Source organism: Amblyomma maculatum, chromosome 4 (assembly GCF_055883805.1).
Source record: "Amblyomma maculatum isolate TAMU_Amacu chromosome 4, ASM5588380v1, whole genome shotgun sequence".
In the NCBI taxonomy this organism is placed as follows: Eukaryota; Metazoa; Arthropoda; class Arachnida; order Ixodida; family Ixodidae; genus Amblyomma; species Amblyomma maculatum.
Window position 1 is genome coordinate 96,723,701 of NC_139347.1, and position 23,668 is coordinate 96,747,368.

At 47.7% G+C, this 23,668-nt stretch overlaps 1 protein-coding gene across 1 annotated transcript in view; it reads left to right on the plus strand.

Annotated features, from left to right (window-relative positions):
• The first annotated feature begins 852 nt into the window (after window positions 1-852).
• Window positions 853-23,668, plus strand: part of LOC146191725 (acyl-CoA synthetase short-chain family member 3, mitochondrial) — a 52,703-nt gene continuing 29,887 nt past the window's right edge. The window contains exons 1-7 of the mRNA XM_084600367.1: window positions 853-1,006; window positions 7,197-7,479; window positions 9,505-9,649; window positions 12,363-12,551; window positions 13,999-14,133; window positions 15,915-16,055; window positions 18,416-18,592. Of these exons, the coding sequence (XP_084456493.1) occupies window positions 853-1,006; window positions 7,197-7,479; window positions 9,505-9,649; window positions 12,363-12,551; window positions 13,999-14,133; window positions 15,915-16,055; window positions 18,416-18,592 (1,224 nt within the window). The remainder of the gene's footprint in view (window positions 1,007-7,196; window positions 7,480-9,504; window positions 9,650-12,362; window positions 12,552-13,998; window positions 14,134-15,914; window positions 16,056-18,415; window positions 18,593-23,668) is intronic.

Sequence of the window (23,668 nt, forward strand, 5' to 3'; positions counted from 1 at the left end):
AGCGGATGTTGGCGAAGATACCACCAAGCTGTCCCCCCTCTCCACCGGCTGCCATAGGGACCTGGCCAAGTGGCAGGTAACTATTGGTTAGAAGCGCCAAGGGAACCCAATCGGAATTCCGTATTTGTTTCCCAGAGGGCGCGGCCGGGCGGTTCGGATTCACTCGGAGCGATTCGTTCGGCCACCACGCCAGTCTTCCGAAATGTCGTCGGAAGAACAACGCCGCTTGGGCCAGCCAGTGAGACTTGACGGAGGCCGCCTGGTCCAGGCTGACGGAAGGGCCAGTTCGCCACAGCAGCAGCAGCAGTCGTGGCGTCTCCGTTGGTCACCGGGACGCCGTCAGGAACCAGGGCGCCGGCAGCCACGGCCTCGGCTGGTACCGCAGCAAGGGTCGCCGCAGCGGGGACCTCGGCGGCCGGGGCCACAGCAGCGGGGAAGGCAGCAACGGGGCCCGCGGCCGCAGCAGCAGCAGCAGCCGCTACAGTAGGAGCGGCCGCGGTCTCCGCGACGAGCTCCGGTGACGGCGGCTGAACCCCGGCAACGGCTGTTCCGGTCCGTGGCCACCTGGACGAGCCAGGAGTGCGCCGAGCCGCCACGACCATATGTAAGTGTGGCGGCGTGGTCGGACCAACTCCAAGTGACGGCGGACCTCGCCCTAGATCGGGTGCCGCGGGTCTTCCGCGACCGCACTGTGCGGGAGAACCTGGCGGCGCGCCTGACTTCGGGGATGGGCCTCGATCCGGGAGCCGTCTATTGCGGCATGTGCGGCGTGCTGGTGGTACACGAGGCCATCCACGGGACGTCTCGGACCGCTGCGACCCGAGGCAGAAGGCGGAGGCGGTACGAGCCAGCATGGCTCGAGACCCTGAATTCACCGCCCTCATACTCCGGGTGGACGTTCCAGCCGACCAGAGCCCGGAGTCCCTCCTGCCTTGCCTCGAGGCCGCGGATGACCGGCTGGTCATTGATGAAGACGAAATGGCCCTCGAGATGGACCTGCTGGGGGGTTTTTAAAGGGAGGCGAGCCCGGACACCCCCTAAGCTGGAAGAAGGAGGCAAGGAAGTCATTGCCGGCTTACCGTCGCCAAAATTCAGGTGACGTTCGGTCTTTATGGAGGAGTGTAGCGATTGTGGAGAACCGCGCATCCCTCCGAAACACCGCGAGCCGCGGAAGATTAAGGGGACAAAAGTATTCCTTCTCTTCCGAGGATGAGTAACCCAAACGGGCTGCTCGACAGCGCCGCGTTTCCCTCTTCCCTCGCCGGGCCTCAGGAGCGCACCACTAGGCGTCGCAGACGCGACGCTCATTGGCCGAGAAAAAACAAAGGACAAGATGCGCCGTAATCGGCGGGAACCGGCAACCGCCGGAGAAAGGACAGCGAGCCGCGACAACGGAAAGACGCAAGGTAAATACCTCCCTGCTCTACTTCTTTGTGGTCGCCATCTTGCCCTTCAACTTTCAGGCCCCATACAAAAAGATAGGGTTGCCAGCAAGATCATCGCCAGCGTTTTTGGCAAGACCCAATAAATATCTGGTCCCGGGCAAAGTCCTGTTCTGTGTTGTGTTGTACTTCGCATTACCACTGCTCGTGGTGTGCGATCGCAGGAGCTCGGTGTTTGCGGCCTAGACCTCAGAAGAGGCTCGACGGCCTAGTAAGAACCCCCACACCTTCGGTAGTCAATGCAGGGAGCTCTTTTCCGGGCACCTCTACTACCATGATGGGGGAGGTGTATTCGCTCCTCAGGAGTGAGCAGAAAGTAACGCTCTATACTAAGGGTGTTTTTCCCGGCGTATCCGTGAAAATGTCCTCGAAGTCTGAAAGTAGCCGCTGGAGGTCCTCCTTTTGTGGCTCGCCGAGATCTGAATCACCACGTATCCTTCCGAGAACTCAAGTGAAAGATGTTGTATCCCTACCGGGAAACAAATAATCGGTCTCTACCTCTTCGGGTGCATTCAGGACTAGCTGGACGACCGCCTCCCTTTGTCTATAGGGCTTCATGAGGTTGCAGTGCTAAATTTTTACCTCTTTTTGTGTACCGGCCATCTTTACCGCATAGTTGGAGTCAGGCAGGTCCCCTGCTCCGCCCCTCTGGCATTCTCCGATGAAGTTCGACCACACTTGGCATTTCCTGATTATTATAAATTTATTTACAGATTTCTCGAGTTTGGTACGTATCACTCGGAGTGCGGCCTCTCCGCACGACACTCCAGTTCAGTCTCTTCGGTCGTCCTCTCTCGTCCCCGCGTCCACCGTGCTCCCTCCGAGAGTCCTCCTCGCCAGGTCCACGGCTGTCTTCGCGTTCCAAGCTTTCACTTTCAACTCCTCGGAGGTTCGAACACTTCCCAGAAGCCGGCGACCGTTGAAGGCACCCATTCCAGCCGCGGGCAGCGGCCAGCTCGGATGACACAGGCATTTTATGGGCCCTGCGGGAGGCCATAAATTTCTTCTTGCTGTCCTCCCGGCGCCGGTTCTCCGGTCCCCACCGCCGCTTCGCTGCTCTGGTTTCGGGAATGTACTGAGTCCGCCAAAGCTTCGCGGGACGCACGGCATACACAAACACGCAAAACCCGACCGTTCGTTCTCCCGGTGCTTTGGGCAACACACAGCGCGCACGACAGTTGGATTCCGAAATTTTATTCACAACCTCTGCTGGTCCCTCCCACTGTCCATCAAGTTTGTTTGCTTTGGATGCGGCCAGCAGCATTACCCTGTCTCCTACCGAAAACAATCACTGCCGCGCGCCTCGGTGGTAGTAGAGTTTAGCTTTCTGCTGGGCGATCGCATGTTAGCTTCGACAAGCTCTTTGCAGGACTGAAGCCGTTCTAGCAGCTGAAGTACATATTCGAGAATGGTGGGGTCGTCACCCTGGACCTCCCAGAATTCGCGCAGCATGCGAAGGGCCGTATACCGGTTCCGGCCGAATACCAGTTCAGCTGGACTAAACCCGGTGGCTTCATGCGTTACGGAGCGCAGCGCAAACATATTAGCCGGCAAACACGCTTCCCAGTCTCGGTGATGTTCGTAGCACAATACCCTGAGGACTCCTTTGAGCACCGAATGCCACGCCTCTAGCTGCTACTCTGAGGATGTCTTACAGAGCTGTGCAGTATGCAAATCTCGCACTTCTCTAGAAGGGTGCTAGTGAGCGCACTCGTAAAAACACTGCCTTGGTCGCTTTGTTGCTCGGCGGGGAAACCCACTCTAGAAAACACCTGCAATAGACCGTCTACAATTCCTACCGAGTTCAGTTCCTTCAGGGCAATCGCCTCAGGAAACTTTGCCGCAGGGCATATGATTGTTAGGATGTAGCGATAGCCCGAAGCGGTCACAGATAGTGGGCCGACAACATCCACCACAAGGCGCCGGAACGGCTCGCTGATCAGTGGCACAAGTTTCAGAGGTGCCTTCTGTTTATCCTGTGATTTTCCCACCCTTTGACAAGTGTCACGTCTGTACGAACCTCTCAACATCCTTAAAACACCCTGGCCAATAAAATTCTATCAACAGCAGAGCCTTTGTTTTCTTGGTACCGAGATGACCGGACCAGCCGCTTCCGTGACACGTGCTTTAGGATACTTGTTCTATATTTTGGTTTGGTTTGGTTTGTGGGGTTTAACGTCCCAAAGCGACTCAGGCTATGAGAGACGCCGTAGTGGAGGACTCCGGAAAGTTCGACCACCTGGGGTTCTTTAACGTGCACTGACATCGCACAGCACACGGGCACCTTGCTTTTCGCCTCCATCGAAAAGCGGCCGCCGGTGGCACCACTAGTTGGTCGTAATGCACGTCTTTGGCGTCTTTGTACTGCCTGTAGATTATTCCTGCGCGCTCTTTCAGAACAATGTTCCTTTTCGTCAATCCTTCACTGACCTGACATTTCAAATTTTCGGGAGTGTCATCGCCGGCCTGTTCAACCGCTATGTCATCTCGGTGCACCCTCATACGCTCAGGGAAGCCGTCCAATCGGGGAGGCAACAGAGAGGTATCAAATTCCTCTCAACAGCTACATATAATCACTTCATGTGTTGAAAATTCGCTATACCTTTTGAATATATGTTGGTGCATTTACATTGTGCTTTTTTCATGCTTTCATTGTTATATTTGCGGGCCACAACACGTCTGTCCGCACACAATCAGACATTTCTGCTTATCTAGTTGGGGGTTAGACGTTTGCTCAATGGTGTCAATAGGTGGCGACACGGATGCAACGAAGATAGATCGAACGTATAGGTTATATTCACGGTCGGCTGCTACCTACATTTCGCTGAGGCCGACGGGAAAAATGAAACCGTTTTTCGCTTTTGGTCCGCCATAGTCTTGTTCGTCGTCGCGTCAACATTTCGTTGGGGTAGTTCGGAGCGTTGGGAGATCCATGAAGCTGTGGACCCTGTTTTCGGTACAAGCTCTACATCAAAACACATTTCCTCGCTTTTAGCAGGGGATCACTGCAACAGCACAATTTTATTTTGTTTTCGTAGCGCTTTTTCGCCGTATGATCCATGCCTTCCGCATAAGCGCATGAACGAAATAGGGTCTTATTGGTCATGCTGCGATAACTACGCGGTCGCCTCTGAAGCGCGGTCCGCCCGTCCGCGGCGAGCATTCACACGGCAGGAGAAAATAGGAGACGACAGGGTGGACTTACTCTAGCTCCTAGAGCACTGTGCAAGGAGCGAGCCTCGCTAGGGCTCGCTGTTTTCCAGATAAGCTGTCAGTTGTGACCGGCGTCGCCTGTACTTTTTTTTTCTCCATGCCTGCTCTGCTGCTGTCCTCAATTGGATAAAATATACAGACAGTTTCGTGCTGTGTAGGCGATCGCACTTACTCACTGAAAACTTCATAAACATATGCTACTTTCAACCCTTGAAAAAGAATCATTCGGTTCGTGCTCGCGGTACGTGTAAAAGCCGAAGCTTATGCAGCGTAACTGTGAGCGAGCTAAAGCACTAGATGTAAGAGACGAATACCTTCTAGCTGTCGCACGGTACCAATGAGCTCTTGCTATTATTTCTATGTGACTGTGGGTAACAAACATACCGCTGCGCGGAGTACAATCATCGGGCTAAGATGATCGGGATGTAGAACAGTGTGACGCCTGTTCGCACGTGCCTACTTCGCGGCCGGACAAATTAGCCCCTTAAACCTGTTTCTTTGCTTTTTCCGGCGTTTTAGTGCAATATATGTTACGTTGTGCATGCTTGGGCACCGGGGACAGTTGGAAAGCTTTCTCTAGGCAAATACAAACAAATAAAGTGTCGCTAATGAAGGATCGGAACTGTGAAAGTGCTGCATACTCACGGACTGCAGCAAAGCAGCGGAAACACTGACGTAGGTGCACGTCAACAGTGTGCTATTACGGTCTAGGTCATGTCGGATCGCGGGAGCGCTTTTGCGATTTGGTCTGTCGTGTGAGTCCACTAGACATGAACAGGACATGCGATGAGCGGACAGCGTCACCCGGTTAGCCCGTTGACACAAAAAAAAAAGTGGCAGACGACGCTACCTCACCGTGCGGTGACATCATGTGAAATGAACCTATAGTATTCGCTTTCTACCTTGCGACGTCACTACCGGTCTACTGACGTCGATTCTCTTGAATTAATCAGGTATGTTGACGTCATTTACAGCCTGGTGGCATCATGTTCCAGGAGCCAATCGCAGAATTTTATGAAAGACTGCCAGACGCGGCCGGAGTTTTTCTCCGATGAGATCCATTAATAACGTTGTCTCTGTCTTGCTTCCTTTTTTTGGCTGCGCTGAGTTGAAAGGCGTATTAATTATCGCAGTCACAATCGACAACTCAACCACGGCGTAACTAAAAGGATTTAGATGAAAGCAAGGAGAGAAAGCGAGTACCCATTGTGGGGAACACTGAAGTTATTATTACCACCCGGGACGTTCATGAAATACGCTGCATGCTGTCATTTGCATTTCACCTTTGTCGAAATCCGTCGGCCGCGGCATCGGGATTCGGTTCTGCGACATTGTTCTCGGTAGCCGATCGGAACGGCAAAAAGAGTTTAATTGTTCTTCGGTCGTTTTACATTGTTACGTTTTCAAACTTCCCGCTAGGTGGCAATATTTATTGTCGTAATTGCCTGTGGTTGTTGTTGTGACTGTAGGAAGAAGGAAAAGAAAATGGACGGGCCTGCTACTGGCTCTGTATGTAGCTGAGCCACCACCGCTGCCTCGTGCAGACAGAAGAGAAAATAGAGAAGAAAGAAAACGAACAGGGAGAGAAAGACGCGCGCCGCAACAACAGCCGTCGTCCACCACCTAAAAATTCGGTGGCAGGCTAGCCCCTGCCGCAAGCGGCGGTGACCTGCCTGCCCCAGCCCCATCAGGGGAGACCCAGCCAAATCTCCACTGCAAATTGCCTATGGAAGTTTTCTTGTATGTGCCACTTCACCTGGTCCAATCCCCTGATATGGGTATGAGTATGCGCCATATGGATATGCGCAGATATTTTAAAAAGGGTTAAAGAATGCAGGTCCCGCCAGGAGCAAACACCTTTTTCAAATTGCACACCGGAACCTTGCCGATTAAAACATTTTTGGAAGGAAAGGGATTATTTATAGCCTGGGGATCCCACTGTTTTATATGCAGGAAGCCAGAAACAGTACAACATGTTTTTTCTTACACTGTTGGGAAGGGGTTTATCTTTGGGATGTATTGCAAAGAACACTATTGAAAGATCTTCCGCTAGGCCCGTATGGTACCCAGTACTTATGCGTTGAAAGTGAGGATGGGGCACCATTTGATTCAATTAGGCTCATGGGCCTCCATTGCATATGGCGCTCAAGAATGGATGGTTACCACTGTGATGAAGACGTACGGCCTGCCCGAATTTATTTTCGGAAAAACTTAGACAGGTTTTTGGGAATTGAGAAAGCTGCTGCGGAACATCTCTAGTGGCTCCCAAGACTAGAGCCTTTGTTGTGTATGCGTGAATTTTAATGTGATGAAGCTCGTTTCATGGTGCCTGATCACGACATGCCGTATGTAAATAGCGTTTTGTGAGATTTCTTGTTGACTTTGTTTTGGTGAAATACAATGCGTCAAGTCCAGGCAATAAAGAAAAAAAAAGAGGCATGCGTCATGATTAAAGAAGCCACGAAGACGAAGAAGAGGGGCGCGACTCGTTGAGTGGTGTCCGGCGTGTTCCGAGCATGCTGCTGCTTCTCCGGCGCGTAGACCATGTCCGGAGGCGGCTACCAGTGCTCTCCGTCCTCGGTTCCAGCGTAACCCGTTGGTCGCCGCCGGCGTCGCTACCATGGGGCCGCCGGCGATGCCACGGCCGTTCGCTGGTGGAAAGGCACTGGCGCGGCACGCCCATTATGGGAGCCGAGTACGCGGAAGCCTACCGGGCTGCGCTGGAGGAGCCCGACGACTTCTGGCCCGAGGTGGCCCGAAGGCTCGTTTGGGAGCGCAAGTGGACACGCGTCATCGACGACCACCGTAGGCCGTTCACGAAGTGGTGAGCGTGCCACCTTTTGGGTACGACGGAACACTGTAATGTGCCTGTACACACAGACAAATGCAAAAAAAAAAAAAAGAACTATGACTGTTCATTTGTTACTAAAACTACGCGCTTTAACCGAAAACTATGTCGCTGATATCCACGTAAGGTTTCCAGTCCAATAATACATCATAGCTCGCAGGCACTGCAAAGGTGGCCGAATTCAAGCTTTACCACCAAGCACAATACATTTAGATGTTCCATTCTGGCGAATCTTGACTATTGCTTCGCATGCACTATATATATATATATATATATATATATATATATATATATATATATATATATATATATATATATATATATGCACCATTGCTGAAGAGTAAATTCGTGAAGTTTAGAAAGGAGCTGAAATAATTCGCTTTATCTCGAAACCACGCTACTACCTTCCCCACCCTCTCTGGATAACCTAAGGCCTATCTCCCAATATTTTGCGTGCTGGGGCAATACATCGCTTAGTTACACCACTAATTGGAAGATAATCACCGCATACCATATTTGATGTTCGCTTTTTTTTTTTTTTACCTCACTTATCTCCCCAAGAAAGGGTGAACAATGACCAAATAAATAGGTACATAACAAAGCGAATATTACTCCCAAAGCCATCCTCGCCTGGGACATCAAAAAGACCTTTGTAGACATAGAAAGACACGGCGTACACCTCACCGAGCAGGGGTAGAAAGGCACAAGTTAAAATAGAGGAGAATTTTAGCCCTCCCCCTTCAGTAGTACATGAAGAAGGTGGAGACTCTCTAAGGTGTGGTATATCTCATTTTCCTTTTCAACACCGCAATCACTAAGCTTCCCTCCTAACTTGATCAAATGGAGACTAAGCTACGACCCCTGTGCGAACGACATCACTATGAGGACTGGCACAGGGTCAAAAGAAGAAATAAAAAAAAAGAAAGACTACTAGCCACTGATAAAGCCAAAGCATACACGTTTACATGTGCCCTGCTATGTGTTTCCACGAAGGATATTCCTCGGATGATAGGATATTTGTCATGAGCATTAACCGCTCTCACTGTCCAGATACTCAGCATGGCTACTTATCGGACATAGAGAATAAGTGTATCACCAAGACATATGGTACGAAAGGGCAGAAAACCATTAATTCATCTCTTCAGGTTAGGTTGAGGGTGCCCACCGCTATTCAACACTGTATATACGCCTAAGCGAAGCACTAAAGGTTCCCCGCGGGAGTTCAGATGTCAAAGCACGTTAAATATACCCTGGTAGTCGAAATTCGCTCCTCCCTTCCCTCAAGGCGCGGTGGTTGAGGTACCACTGAGAAGTGAGGCATTTATTAGGCCTTTCGTTTCTCAAAAACCAATATTCGTTTTTACCTACATGGTCCTCACATCCACTGCCCACGTGCGCAGTTTCCCCCATCTGATTCTGAACCAGAGCCCTGAATCCTGGAGCAAGAAAACACGCTATGGATCGCCGATTGAAAGGATACCTAATGCAGATGCTTTAGGAAAGAAAAGGCGCTATCGCTGCCTCCTTCGCGGATAGTCATTCGAACTGTTGCTTGTCGTAGGTATACAGGAAAAGGCGGTAGGAATGAAATGCTATTTAGAAAATCTGCTTTGAGAAAATAAAAGATGCAGCAGCTGTCGCACTGCTCAGTAGACAGCTCAACCGAGCCGAAGGAAAATAGATGAAAAAGAGAAAAAGAAATAAGAAAATACCGTGCACTCACATCGCACAGCGCACAGGTGAGTTTTGAATTTTACCTGCATTGAGCGCTCTAACCACTGAGCCATCTTGACATACCTCGGTACAAGAGTGTAAAAGGTCGCTTTAAATGAAATAACATTGTCTCTAAGCAACGAATATAGCCGAAAGTTCCCATACTCCGCCCAGTTTGAAATGTTTAACCACACGGTGCTGCAAAAAAAAAAAAAATGAGAAAACCAAGACGTGCGACCGCTAAAAGGCCGCAAGGATCGCGCGATGTCGATTAACTGTCCCTCGCAGGTTTCCGGGTGGCGAGATCAACGTGTGCTACAACGCTGTCGACAGGCACGTGGAAAGTGGACGAGGGGACAAGGTGGCCATCATCTACGACAGCCCTGTCACGGGAACAGTGGCCAAGATCACCTACAAGGAGCTCCTGAAACAGGTCTACTAGCAAGGCGAAACGCTGAGAGATCAATGCATACTCCCCTACTTGTTCGCTATGGCACAACACTGTGCCCAGAAATGGCAAGGGAAAACGAAGAGCCTATTTTATGGTCGGCCATCTGTGATGTTCTGTACGACTGTACGCTTTGTTTTGTTACTTCGAAACATCCTGGCTGGAATCATGCTCCTGCGAAGCAAAGTAGCATTACCGCGAGAACAGGCTGTAGAGCCATCAGCTGAATACACCGCTTGCGATCCCTCCTGGACCTTCCCTGAACAGCTATTAGGTACAGTCTTAGATCGGGCCACAGAATTCCGTTCTGTGAGCCTTGTACATTTACGGCACACAGGAAGTTCCACCTCTTCGAAGGAGAATGAAGACGCTTGTCTCTGCTACTTTCCGTATACGCTAATTGGGGTTAGGTTAGGGAGGGAAGTGGGAAAAGGGAGATGGGGTTGGAGGTAACGGGTAGCCTACTGGAATCGTCCTCCTTGGTGGTGGTGGTGGTGAAAGCGTTTATTGTATATTTGGAGGTTTGACACGGAGCCTTAAGGGTCTCGGCCTTACAATACTGTGTGGAGACCCTAGTCAGATACCCCATTGGCGGTTGCCGCCGCCCGCGCACTCCGCGTTAAGGCCCTTTGGGCCTGTAGGTCGCAGCAGCTGAGCAGGGTTAACTTGCCTCCCAGTCCTCTCGGGAATGGTTAGGGATGGGGGTAAGGGATGGGTTTCGTTGGCAGGCCCGTACCATGTGGTAGGTGTCAGTCACCTCCCCACAGTACTAGCACTGGCTAGTGAAATGGGAGTCAAAATGTTTAAGTACTCACGGGCACAGCATCGTGTTAGTGAAGAGGCGCAGAAGCAGCCTCTCGTTCGCTTTTCCTAACCCTTTGCAGGGGTTAGGGTATTTGCGATGTGAGTTTTGATAAAAAATTGCAATATCTTTGAATGTGTAGGCCGGATTGCAATCGATGTCCTCAGCCGATTCGAGTTCCGAGGAAACTGTCCGGAGAGAAAGCGCGCGGGCGGCTGCGTCAGCTGCCTCGTTCCCTGAAAGACCTTGGTGGCTAGGAGCCCAGACGAGATATCGGCACGCGGGGTCCGTGTCCCGACAGTAATTTTAATATATTATATAGGCTAAGGGGGTGGTCCACCCTTGGGCGACTTTCTGACAAGCCCCTCGTGAGACGGTGATGATATGTTTAGAAGTGTGGTCTGAGGCGGCGAATGCCTGCCTCGGCGGCGGGAGGTCGTTAGTTCGAAATCCAGCGTTGGACAACGATGGATAGAGTACAGCCCCCCGGCCCAGCACCTGGATTTTGACAGACACCGCTGAGTCCTTTCAGGGGAAAACTCAGTTTCGAATATATAAGCCTGCAAGGGTGGTTTGTATCACCGTGTTCATACGGTGGCTCAAGTTCGTCCGCTGTAACCCGCGTGTCTGAACAGACGTACAGGTAGGTTCAATGTTCAAGGGAATCGCCTGATGTGGAGAATACTTGTAATAAGGCATTAATTACTCGTTACCATCCACCCATGTCCAGCCATAGGCGCCAGAGAAAAACTAAACAGCTTTCTTTGAAACATGTAGTTGAATCAAAATTCTTTCTAGTCCAGGGTGCAAACCCAGGACCACCATTTGTCAGGGCGATCGCTCTATCAGCTCAGCTAACCAAGACGTCAGCAGATCTGTGATAGGGCAAAAACATAATGAACAACAACTCGAACTGAGAACGGTGTTGCTCCACTGTTTAGAGGAATCTCCTAAGGTGGAGTAGATTTGTAGTAAGTAATCATTCATAACTAATAATCCAAGACAAGCCATACAGATAACAGGAAAACTGTACATCTTCCTCGGAAACTTCGTAGCTGAAGAAAAATTCGTCCTGGACCAGGGTGGGTGCTCATGGGTAATCGCCGCTCCTTCTTTACAGACGTATGTAACTTACCTGCTACTGCTTAAATTTAGCTTTAAAAAGGACTTCGCTTCAAAGTATCACTGCAGTCCTGAGCCTATTCGGATTTGACCCCAATTGTCTGACTTGGCAAAAAGAAAAATGCATGCCTGTGAAACATTATTCGCTTTCATATACTATAGCTAATGATGAAACATTTCGGTTACGCACATTTAACATTCCGGGTAATTTTGGCACTTCTTCCTTCTTTCTAAGGCCCCCGTTAAACGAACCGCACGCTGTTATAAAAATTACTGGGAGGAAAAAGCTCATGTTGTTTCGTCGACAAGACATGACTCTGTTTTCACAATAATGTACATTAGTTGGAAAGTTTGCGCAATGTTATTTTAGCCATGCGGAAAAACTGATCGATTTGACTCATTTGAATTAACAAAAAATTCCAGCGTCACGGCCAGTTGTTGTGGGATAATTATGTGGAGTCAGCTCTGAACACGAGGTTGTCATGACATAAAACGACGACGAGTCAAAATCTAGCACAGGCAGCCGCCAGGTGCCAAAAAATCTTGGTCGAATCCTAGCCTTGGATGTTAAAACCTCGCATTTGGTTGCAGAAATAGAATAATTTCTCTGGTACAAATTCAAATGCTACAAGTCCAGCTGTACCGCCTGTAAGACGATGTTAATAAAGTGTGGGCAAGAGCTCACTGTTAGCCTATACATATGTATTGTTCATTTTTGTCCCTTGCGTTGAGCATCATCTCTGTATGAGTGAACGAAGTGCTTTTCCACCCAAGGTGTCCCGCGTGGCGGGCGTGCTGAAGAAGTGGGGCATCCGTAAGGGCGACCGCGTCATCATCTACATGCCGATGATACCGGAGACCATCTACGCAATGCTGGCCTGCGCCCGCATCGGGGCCATTCACTCGCTCGTCTTCGGAGGCTTCGCCGCCAAAGAGCTCGCCGTGCGCATCAACCATGCCCAGGTAGGTTTTTCGCGCACGAGCACAAAAAAAGATTCTTCGCACCACATGCGAGGTAATGTGGCGACAACGAGGATAAGTTGTTGGAGATTCTCCACGCTACCACTCAAAATTTATGTGAGCTATTGACTGCAGCCAATATGTCAATATTGTCTGCAGCCTTGTAAAGAAGTACCCTGTCGAAAAAACTACAGAACCGTGTTGAAAATACGACGAAATAATTAGTACTTCTGTCGCAAGCGTCAGATTTTTTTGTAGTTCTGTAGTTTTTTTTTCTGTAGTAGCTTTCTGCTGTTTGTAGCTCTGTAGTAGTTTTTTGTTGTAACTACAGGAAATTCTGATGTTACTACAGAAAGTTCTGTTGTCAAACAGGTTCTCTGTCAAAAATCGAACAGAAATTCTGTACTGAGAATACAATATTTTCTGTAGTTTTTCGAGTGGAATAGTGGGTTTTGAAATGAGGAAAAGTCCGGCGACGCGCGAAACTGTACGCTATTTGTCAATGAGGTTGTGATGAGTTGTCAGGGGCATGCATATCTGCATTAGTATTATTTAGAAAAAAAAAAAAAAAAACTTCGATCGCTGAGTTTTATGTCCGACACATGCCAGACACAGCGTCTTCATCTGGATTCAACCAGTGCCCTATATCTACGCCGGCAAATGCTCACCATAAGCGCCTAACTCCAGCACAGTTGTCCTCGCAGTGTCAAAGCATGAACGGAATATTTCGTTTTGCTTACTCTTAATATATAGCAGTTGCACCATGGAGTGTCGAGTAAGCACTTTTTCGCTCACAAAATGTCCCACCTGGCGCATCTCAACAGTGACGCCTTATTTGCGTGTGATCAAAAATAAACACACTGAGGTATGAAGTTGGGCTAAGCGATTCATTTCCACCTAGGTTTCTCTAGGTGTGACATGTTTTATTCTTTTTGTCATTGTCGAAGTAGAGACAACGCTGCATTCTCTTTATGTAACATCCATGTACACACGTCAACTAGGTAGAGTATATAGACAGCACTTTATTTTCGTTTCGCACTTACTCGAGTTAAACCTGAAGCACAGATTTTTTTTTATACAATTCTGGGGGAACAGCCAAAACGTTGGAGGAATCGCTATACACGACAAGCTAGACTGTGCCTCAGCGAGCGCCTGTCTTCGATAGTATTGAGCTTTAACATTCAGCTAAGCTACACGTTTCTTGCGCAGACTATCTTTCTGCATTTACCCTGTGGTTTCCGCAGTATTGATCGGATAAAACCGTTATCTATGGGCGCTCGAGCTTGATTTTCGTTCGATTTGCAGAAAACGATTTGCAGCCACTATTGAAGGTGAAGAGTAGAATTAAAACTATTAATCAGTCCTAATATGTCTGCAGTTTCGCAAGCTCTCTTGGCTGTGCATCGCCGCAATACCTGCCCTAAGCGCAACATTTCTTTTTCTCCCTCAGGCAGATGCCTGCCTATCAGCCAACTTTGGCATCGAACCAAAAAGGACGGTGCCCTACAAGACGATCTTGGACGAAGCCATAAATATCTCCGATTACAAGCCCAAGAAGTGTCTCATCTTCCTCCGGTCCGGGCAGGCAAGGAGAAATGTTTCGCTTCAAATTTGTCACCGAGGTCTTGTGCCAGCCTTCTCTCACGCGTGCAGGTCGTACCGTATTATAAACTTATCAATGCTCAGCCCAACTTTCAGTATAGAGTACACATACAAATCAATGCTGATGCTTAAGAACTCTGTAAAGTTTGTAATAAATGCAAAAGTAGGTATACACGGATGACGACTCAGCAGGGATGAGCATGGCGGCACCGGAGAATTAGGGTACAGAGCACAAATCTTCTGCCCTTTTATTTTTCATGAACTGTAGTGCCCAATGATGCAGTGAGACTTGCGTCAAGTCTTGACGTCACCTTAATTGACTGATTTAATTAACTATTTTAGTATTTGATACATTCAAATGCGCGTACAAGAAGAGAGTGAGAAGTTTGGGCTTAAACTGAACATTAAAAAGACGAAGATCATGGCGTCTTGCCCTATCAAGTCCTGGAGCATCAATGGACAAGAAGTGGAAGCTGTGACAGATTTTCTGTTCTTGGGCGCCAAGATTACCTCGGAAGGAGACTGCAGCCATGAAATTAGGAGACGCCTGCTTCTGGGAAAGAGAGCAATGGTTAGCCTTGACCGCCTAGTAAAGAGCAGAGACATTAGTCTGCCAACCAAGATCCGTATAACCCGTGCTATGGTCTTTCCAGTTGTGATGTATGGATGCGAGAGTTGGACTGTGAAAAAGGCTGACCGCCGAAGAATTGACGCGTTTGAATTGTGGTGCTGGCGAAGACTCTTAAGAGTTCCTTGGACTGCCAGAAGATCAAATCAGTCGATATTGTCGACCATAAACCCTGACTGCTCATTGGAGGGTCAAATTCTAAAGTTAAAGCTCAGCTACTTTGGTCATCTGATGAGAAGAGAGGAGTCGCTGGAGAAAGATTTGATATTGGGAAAGGTTGAGGGTCGCCGGAGAAGGGGTAGGCAGCGAACGCGATGGTTAGATGGCATTCTCGAGGCATTGCAGATGAAGCTATGTGATGTTAAGAAGATAGTGAGAGACCGGAAAGCGTGGCGTGACATGGTCCATAGGGTCACGAAGAGTCGGACACGACTGAACGCCTGAACTGAACTGAACATTCAAATGTGGCGCCAAACCACTGGCTAATGAGACTATTTTCGCCTTTACTTTTACATTTTTGCCTTTAAATAATTACCTAATTAACCTATTGGCCTAATTATTTTTTCGAACACAACAATAAGTCCCCGATCGACACTAAGGCGAGTTCCCCGTGTATTCTTCTCTCGACGTGCGACTATGACGAATTGCATGCGACATATGCGGCCAACTTCAAAAGAGCGTAGTCTGAACAGCACAGTACAAACACAGCCATAGACTAAAGCGAACACACTATTGTGAATTTTGTTTATATGCATGTTCATTCACAGAGAAGCAACAAAATGTGGTATGCATTAGAATAACAGAATGCAGTGCTAGGGAAATAAAATGTTGGTAGTTGGTGGAGAGCCAGGATGGGAAGTTCTCTGGTATGCGGTTGACGTTACAGTGTTGTAAGCCAGCCAGTGATTTTGGTGGTATAGTGCCAGGCGTACGTGCAAACAAAGACAATTTGTGTCATCATAAAATACCGGCTATGCATTATCCCGTCTGTATGCTTAGGTAGCGATTCGCTCGGGTTTGTGCAAAGTGCAATATATATAAAGGGGTATTACATTCCGCTCTAAATGCTGGTTCGTTCCAACCAGTGGTGAATTTGTGTGCCCTTCATGTGCATTCATGTGAAAAACTTCGCGCAGGAAGACATCCCGATGACTGCTGGCCGGGACGAAGTGTGGCAGGAAGCGGTGCAGTCGGCGCAGCCCGCCGAATGTATTCCTATCGAAGCCATGGAGCCCCTGTACATCCTCTACACCTCCGGAACAACGGGTCTGCCCAAGGTGACGAGGACAGATATGTGCGGGGAAAGTGCATATATGCGCGCTTTCTTCGCGTTTTACACGCAGCCAAATTTTGTGCATCGTGCACTTAAAGTGCGGTATTACAGGATCTCTGTCAGGCTATTGTGCTGATTTACGACGTCAGCACAATAGCGATGAATTCTACATATGTTTGACAGCGTGCGTAACAAAAAAAAATGTTTTACATTCCCTGGCAGAAAGCTTTTTAGCGCGATATTTTTACGCATCGATATCAATATACCCTCAGATCCTCCCTCCACAGGCTTCGAGTTTCTTGATATTAATTTTCAGAAACGCGCCCCAATAATTGTTTTCTCTATGGCAGTATCAATAACTCGTGATGAGCGGAGGACAAATTTCGGAAGCAAATTTTCGCTGCGCATCGGGAGTTTAGAAAATTTTAATCAATATATCCATAAAACCTTCTCACAGCCCGTTGCTTTTCCGAGACAGTTCTAACTACTCGGTGCGACGATAGGGAAAAATGGCACAGGGTTTAACCCTGCTAAATCTAGTTTAGCGAAGCGAAAACATGGTTTCGCCTTGTTTTGTTTTTGTTAGGCTTAGGTTTGTAAATAGGCAGACTTGGTTTTGCAGCGTAAATTGGCGAGACTATAGAGTCGAGGACACCGTCAACTACAAGAGGGAACACGTGATGCTGTATCTGCCGTCAAAGGTCAAGTGGTAGTACACCACAGGTGGTACCATGGTTAAGCTATATAGTATAGCCACGGTGTGACATCTGGCTCCTTGAAGGTCAAACAGCCTTACAGGTTGACCCTGGTTTACAGAGGTCGCGAAGCTTTCGGTTCGGCACAGATCGGACTCTTAGACCTTTAAAATTATCATGTGCATAATATCTCAAAATAACACTCAATTGTCTCGCACTTAAAAGGCGTTTGAAGCCTGGACTTGAGTAATTGGAAGGTTCCGCAAACCTCCTCCGCACAAAGCGCAAAGGCGTTCACGCAATGCGTTTTGCCTGATGGGAACACCAAAGTCTTCTTCCTTTAGACGCTGTTCAATCAGCCTTGTACTACATATTATTCCTGAAGGCATCTTTGGCACCATGGTGAGATTTGCCAGACAATGCTATTACCATGATACGCCTCAGAAATGAGCTACTTGCTCTTTAAAATTATGCCTATAATGCACTGGATGCAACGAAAAAGTGTCATGCACGTAATAAGGGAGGCGTTGACTAAGCCTAGATATTTGAAGAACTTGTGGCCATGGACGGAGAACAACTCGGCGGCCATTCCTGCAAGTGCACGGATTTCGGCCGCGCCCAAAGCGGTGACACCTTTCCACGCATGGAGTCGAACAACATTGAAAACAATCTCGAACATTGTCGGAACTATTATGCACGGTTACAGTTTGTTGGACAGAAATCCAGTTGATCCCACCTTGTGCGGCAAAGTGATAAGACCACGCCTCGATGCCGTTGAACATTATGCAAAGGCAAACTGCTAAGCTTGCGGGCATATTTCGAACATTTTCGCCATTAGTACAGATGTGTAAATGCTTTCACAAATTGTTTTAAGGAATCGTTTATATGATAACACACTAGTATAGGAACTATTGCAAATGGTATGACCTAAGTTACGCACAGGTGCCCCCACTATTCACTTCTCACTTTATACTCCATGAATTATTACAAATAAATTGCTCGTAAACAAGATAAAATATTTATTATAATCCCATTAAATTACATGCAATAAATGAAAATGGGGAAAAGAAAATGTTTGCTGTAGAAAAAGGCCATATGTATCCGACGCTATCTTCGAGCACCTACATTGCATGTTTCGACAGCGAACATTTTCTTCCACCCGTTTTCATCTGTCCCTGAACTCTTAATTGTGGAGAGAGCACGCACTAGAGTCCACGACTCGTAACATCGGCACGCACTGAAACAGGCTAAGCGGTAGCAGTTCTCGCACACAGGTTTTCGGTGGTCCAATTTTCCCTGTTCAGGGCTTTGAGACTGTTAATGCAAGCGGAGTGATTACTAAGGGGTTTTGCTGACTGACCCTTGGCGAATGTCCCGTTCTGCCAGCCTGTTAGATTTGCACTGCTGTGATAAGCATGATTCCGACCATCCTGACTCGGGGAAAGACATCCAGTCAGTATTCGATACAGATGGCAGTTGTTTTACGATACAAGAAAAGCGAACTCATTTTTTATAACGTAGCATGACTCTGTCAAATAACTGTGACGCAATCAAATGTGTTACAACATAACGGATGCATTGCACACACGTGGTCACCGAAATGTACGAGATGGTGTATCAAAGTGGTACGCGGATGTCTTTTAGCCACTCATGCTGCTGGCGCTTGCAGGCTGTGGTGCGTCCTGCGGGAGGCCACGCGGTCAACCTGCTCTACACGCTGGAGCACGTGTACGGCGTCAAGGACGACGACGTGTGGTGGGCCGCCTCCGACCTGGGCTGGGTGGTCGGACACTCGTACATCTGCTATGCACCGCTACTCAAGGGGGTCACCACTGTCCTCTACGAGGTGCGCGCAACGTGAGCTAACTTGGGTCCTCCATGCGTTCGCAGAGGTAAATGGTTGGAGTCCCGGATGTGTTACGACGGGCCGCATTCAGAACCGGCGCGAACAGGCCGCGACTGGAGACAACCTCAGTTCAGTTCAGGCGTTCAGTCGTGTCCGACTCTTCGTGACCCTATGGACCATGTCACGCCACGCTTTCCGGTCTCTCACTATCTTCTTAACATCACATAGTTTCATCTGCAATGCCTCGAGAATGCCATCTAACCATCGCGTTCGCTGCCTACCCCTTCTCCGGCGACCCTCAACCTTTCCCAACATCAAATCTTTCTCCAGCGACTCCTCTCTTCTCATCAGATGACCAAAGTAGCTGAGCTTTAACTTTAGAATTTGACCCTCCAATGAGCAGTCAGGGTTTATGGTCGACAATATCGACTGATTTGATCTTCTGGCAGTCCAAGGAACTCTCAAGAGTCTTCGCCAGCACCACAATTCAAACGCGTCAATTCTTCGGCGGTCAGCCTTTTTCACAGTCCAACTCTCGCATCCATACATCACAACTGGAAAGACCATAGCACGGGTTATACGGATCTTGGTTGGCAGACTAATGTCTCTGCTCTTTACTAGGCGGTCAAGGCTAACCATTGCTCTCTTTCCCAGAAGCAGGCGTCTCCTAATTTCATGGCTGCAGTCTCCTTCCGAGGTAATCTTGGCGCCCAAGAACAGAAAATCTGTCACAGCTTCCACTTTTTGTCCATTGATGCTCCAGGACTTGATAGGGCAAGACGCCATGATCTTCGTCTTTTTAATGTTCAGTTTAAGCCCAAACTTCTCACTCTCTTCTTGTACGCGCATCAGAAGTCTCTTGAGTTCCACTTCACTTTCTGCCATTAAAGTGGTATCATCCGCATATCTAAGGTTGTTGATACGTTTTCCAGCAATCTTCACTCCAGCTGAAGACTCGTCCAGACCAGCCTTTCTCATGATGCACTCTGCATATAGGTTAAATAGGCAGGGCGACAGTATGCAGCCTTGCCTCACCCTTTTCTCAATCGGAAACCAATCAGTAAGACCATGCCCAGTTCTGACTGTGGCCTCTTGCCCTTCATAAAGGTTCCTGAGGAGACAGATGAGGTGAATTGGAACTCCCATCTCTTGGAGAGCTTGCCACAATCTGCTGTGATCTACGCAGTCAAACGCTTTCGCATAATCAATAAAGCAGAAGTAAATGGGTTTCTGGAACTCTCTTGCTTTTTCCATGATCCAGCGAAGGTTGGCAATTTGGTCTCTAGTTCCTCTGCCCTTGCGAAACCCAGCTTGCACGTCCGGAAGCTCCCGATCCACATACTGCTGCAGCCTACCTTGCAGGATTTTTAACATCCCCTTGCTAGCATGCGAAATAAGCGCGATCGTGCGGTAGTTGGAACAATCTTTGGCACTGCCTTTCTTTGGAATGGGGATGTAAACTGACCTCCTCCAATCCTGTGGCCACTGCAGGGTTGTCCAAATCTTTTGACATAATGTATGCAGTGTGTTAACAGCGTCGTGGTTGAGGTTTTGAAGCAACTCAGCTGGAATACCATCAATTCCGCTAGCTTTGTTCTTAGCAAGGCTGGCTAAGGCCCATTCAACTTCACTCTTCAGGATGCCCGGCTCGAGATCAGTAATCACAACCGTCCTATGTTGGGTTTGCACATCCGGGTCCTTCTTGTACAGTTCTTCTGTGTATTCCTGCCACCTCTTCTTTATCTCTGAGGCTTCAGTGAGGTCCTTGCCTCGTTTGTCCTTTATCACGCCCAGCTTAGCACAGAAGCTTCCTTTGATATCTTTGATTGTCTTATACAGAGCTCTTGTGTTCCTTAATTGGCTGTTGTCCTCAACTGCTTGACACTGTATGTTCAGGAAGGCATTCTTATCTCTCCTTGCTATTTTCTGAAAATCCGCATTGAGAACCTTGTATCTTTCTCTTTCCCCCATAACTTTTGCCATCCTCCTTTCCTCAGCTATTTGCAAAGCCTCTTCAGATAACCAGTTTGCTTTTTTGCATTTCTTTTGCTTTGGAACTACCTTAGTAGCAACTTCTTGTATTATATCACGAACATCAGTCCACATCTCTTCGGGCTCTTTGTCTTCTAGATCTAATTCTTGAAATCGATTCCTCACTTCCACAGCATATTCTAATGGAATCTGATCCAGATCATACCTGAAAGGCCTTCTAGTTTTCTGCGTTTTCCTCAATCGAAGCTTAATTTTGGCAACAAGAAGCTGATGATCGGTGCCACAATCGGCCCCAGGCCTTGTTTTTACTGCTTGTATAGCGCTTCTCCATCTCTGCCGGCAAATAATATAATCGATCTGATTCCTGTACAGACCGTCCGGTGAAATCCATGTGTACAGGCGCCTCTTGTGCTGTTGAAAATGAGTATTCGCTATGGTCAGGTTGTTTTCTTGACAGAACTCTACTAGCCTCTGCCCAGCTTCACTTGGCTCACCAAGACCGAACTTGCCTGTAATTCCGGATATTTCTTCACTCCCGACCTTAGCATTCCAGTCTCCTATGAGAAAAACGACGTCTGATGATGGGGTGCGGTCTAAAAGGCATTGTAGGTCCGCATAAAATCTCTCAACGTCAGCTTCTTCAGCAGCAGTGGTCGGTGCATAGACTTGGATAACTGTTATGTTGAAAGGGTGACCTTGGATCCGAAGTGAAATCATTCGGTCGTTTTTGGGGTTGTACCCTAGCACTGCTTTGCCCATTCTTCTGTTTACTATGAGAGCGACCCCATTCCTTCTCTTGGATTCGTGCCCACAATAAAAGACATAATGGTCGCCGGAGTTAAATTCTCCCATTCCGGTCCACTTGAGCTCGCTGATACCCAAGATATCAATGTTCAATCTGTCCATTTCTCGCTTGACGATATCCAGTTTACCTTGCGTCATAGATCTTACATTCCATGTTGCTATGTGATATATCTCCTTGCAACATCGGACAACCTAGACGACAACGAATTATGGTTCATTTTCACTCTACGTGGGGCAGTGCTGGTACGATATGTCATTGTGCTCGGAGCAACCAGCATAGCTGTTCGCGTATGTGGCCCATCAGAGAGGCGCATTTAAATCTGTTAGTTAACTTCGGTGTCAGCTATTCTGACGTTGGGGGCATGGATGAAAAATTCGAGGAAGGCTTGGGCGAGGGCTGATTACTATATAAAGGTGACCGTGATGAAAATAGCATAACAAGACAACGTAAGAGCTACAAGTCACGATATAGATGTGGGCAATTAATATTTTTACTTGCCCCATTATTGTCTTCGTGCCAGTTAACTCTCCCCCTTGATGCGGGCCAGGACATCTTATTTTTTTTTTTTTTTTTTGGGTGGTCCCACCTGAATTCCTATCGCATTTCTCATAACTAGGCAGGCTTTATTCCTTTTCGATCATCTGAACACAGTGTTTTTGTTCCCCACTCGCACGTCGTCATCGTTTCGTGCTAATCCCAGAAGTATCGTCAGGTAGCCCCACTCAGCATTCGGGTCACTCTTATAACAGATACAGCGAGTATTGTTAGAAATCAAATCATTTGTTAGAAAAGAGGCGGTTGTCGGTGCATAGAGCAGCGTGCTGATATGGGAAAAAAATGCACTCCTATTAGTGAAACCTAAAGCAGGCAGCATGCTGTGGTGCACATTAACATATTTTGCAAGAAAAATATATGATCATTAGCTGCGTGATGTATAATCGTGATACGTGTTTTCGGACTGCCAAATATACGTATATGTGAACTACCAAAATAAATGTCGCGAGAGTGAGCCCGGAAATATTTTCACTTTGGTCGAAGAGGGAATCGGTCGCAAGGAGTATCTATCTAGAAGAGGCGGATGAATAAGATAATATTTTATAATACCTCCCGTAATTGGTAAGATTTTGATGCCGGCAATGTAAGATCATGCCATACGCGCGACTGGTCGCTGTGCCGTCGCTCTCTGCTCTAGTGCCTGTAGCCTGGGTGGTTTAAAGTGCGGAAAAAAAGTTATCGGCGGCGTAAGCCCACAAAAAATACAAGTACAGGGACTTTCACTAAAATATAATTTTGTTTCTTGCATTGTTTCTCGTTGAATAACCGAAAGTTGAAAAAAAAAAAAAACGGCAATGCTTTTGAATAAAGTCAATACTAATTCAATGGGATACACTTCTTCATGCTCGAATTCACCGGGAATAGAGTGGATGGCATTGCTTTTATGTGGAATGCCTATTGTTGCACGACAATGCACATCACCGTTGCACAAAATGCTTTGCTGGAGGGACGTTCAAAACAAAGCTTGTTAATAGCGTCGGAGGTAAAGTGTCTCTTCGGAATATAAAATATTGTGTTGAAACGTTAAAATGTTGCCGTGAACAAATACAAATCTCAGACGAGTAGAAGCTTATCTTATGCATCGCCCTTAACAATTCCAAGTTTTGGTTTTCGGATTATCGCGCAGGGAAGGTGCTTTCAAACTAACACAACTTTTTAGCTAATCCTTTGGGGTTGTGCCAACAGCAAGTGGTTTACATGGCGCGAAAATTACTTAATGATTATATCTGGGCTCACCACGTGGGCTCGTTGGTATTTCATTTGGAGCTGGTTATAAGCATGAACGCGAATTTCGAGCAAGATGGCAGTGTCATGATTGTGGTTGGTCTACGTTTGTGCTGTCCTGTAATCCCTCACTCAAGAATTTGTCATTACTTGCTCCTATTATAATGCTGATAGAGGTTTGTTTTTGTTATTCGGCTATTTTGGTAAAGATAATAAACGGTCGGGCGAAAGTCGCGCATATGCTGTTAGTTTCGGGAAAGTTTTGTAACGGTGATTTTCTGAACAAAACGGATATCTATCTTTTGTATCGAAACTGACGTTGCCTAAATCATGTTTCAACGCGTATTTCGAATGCAAAGATAATTACAACGTTTAATACCTCTGCAGGAAGTTTAGCGTGCATACAATGAATTTTTTTATGTTCACAATAAGTTATCAACAGATCGTTCATGCAACGATAATTTGATGAATAGTTCATACAAGCGAAGGCTCAGTTTTTT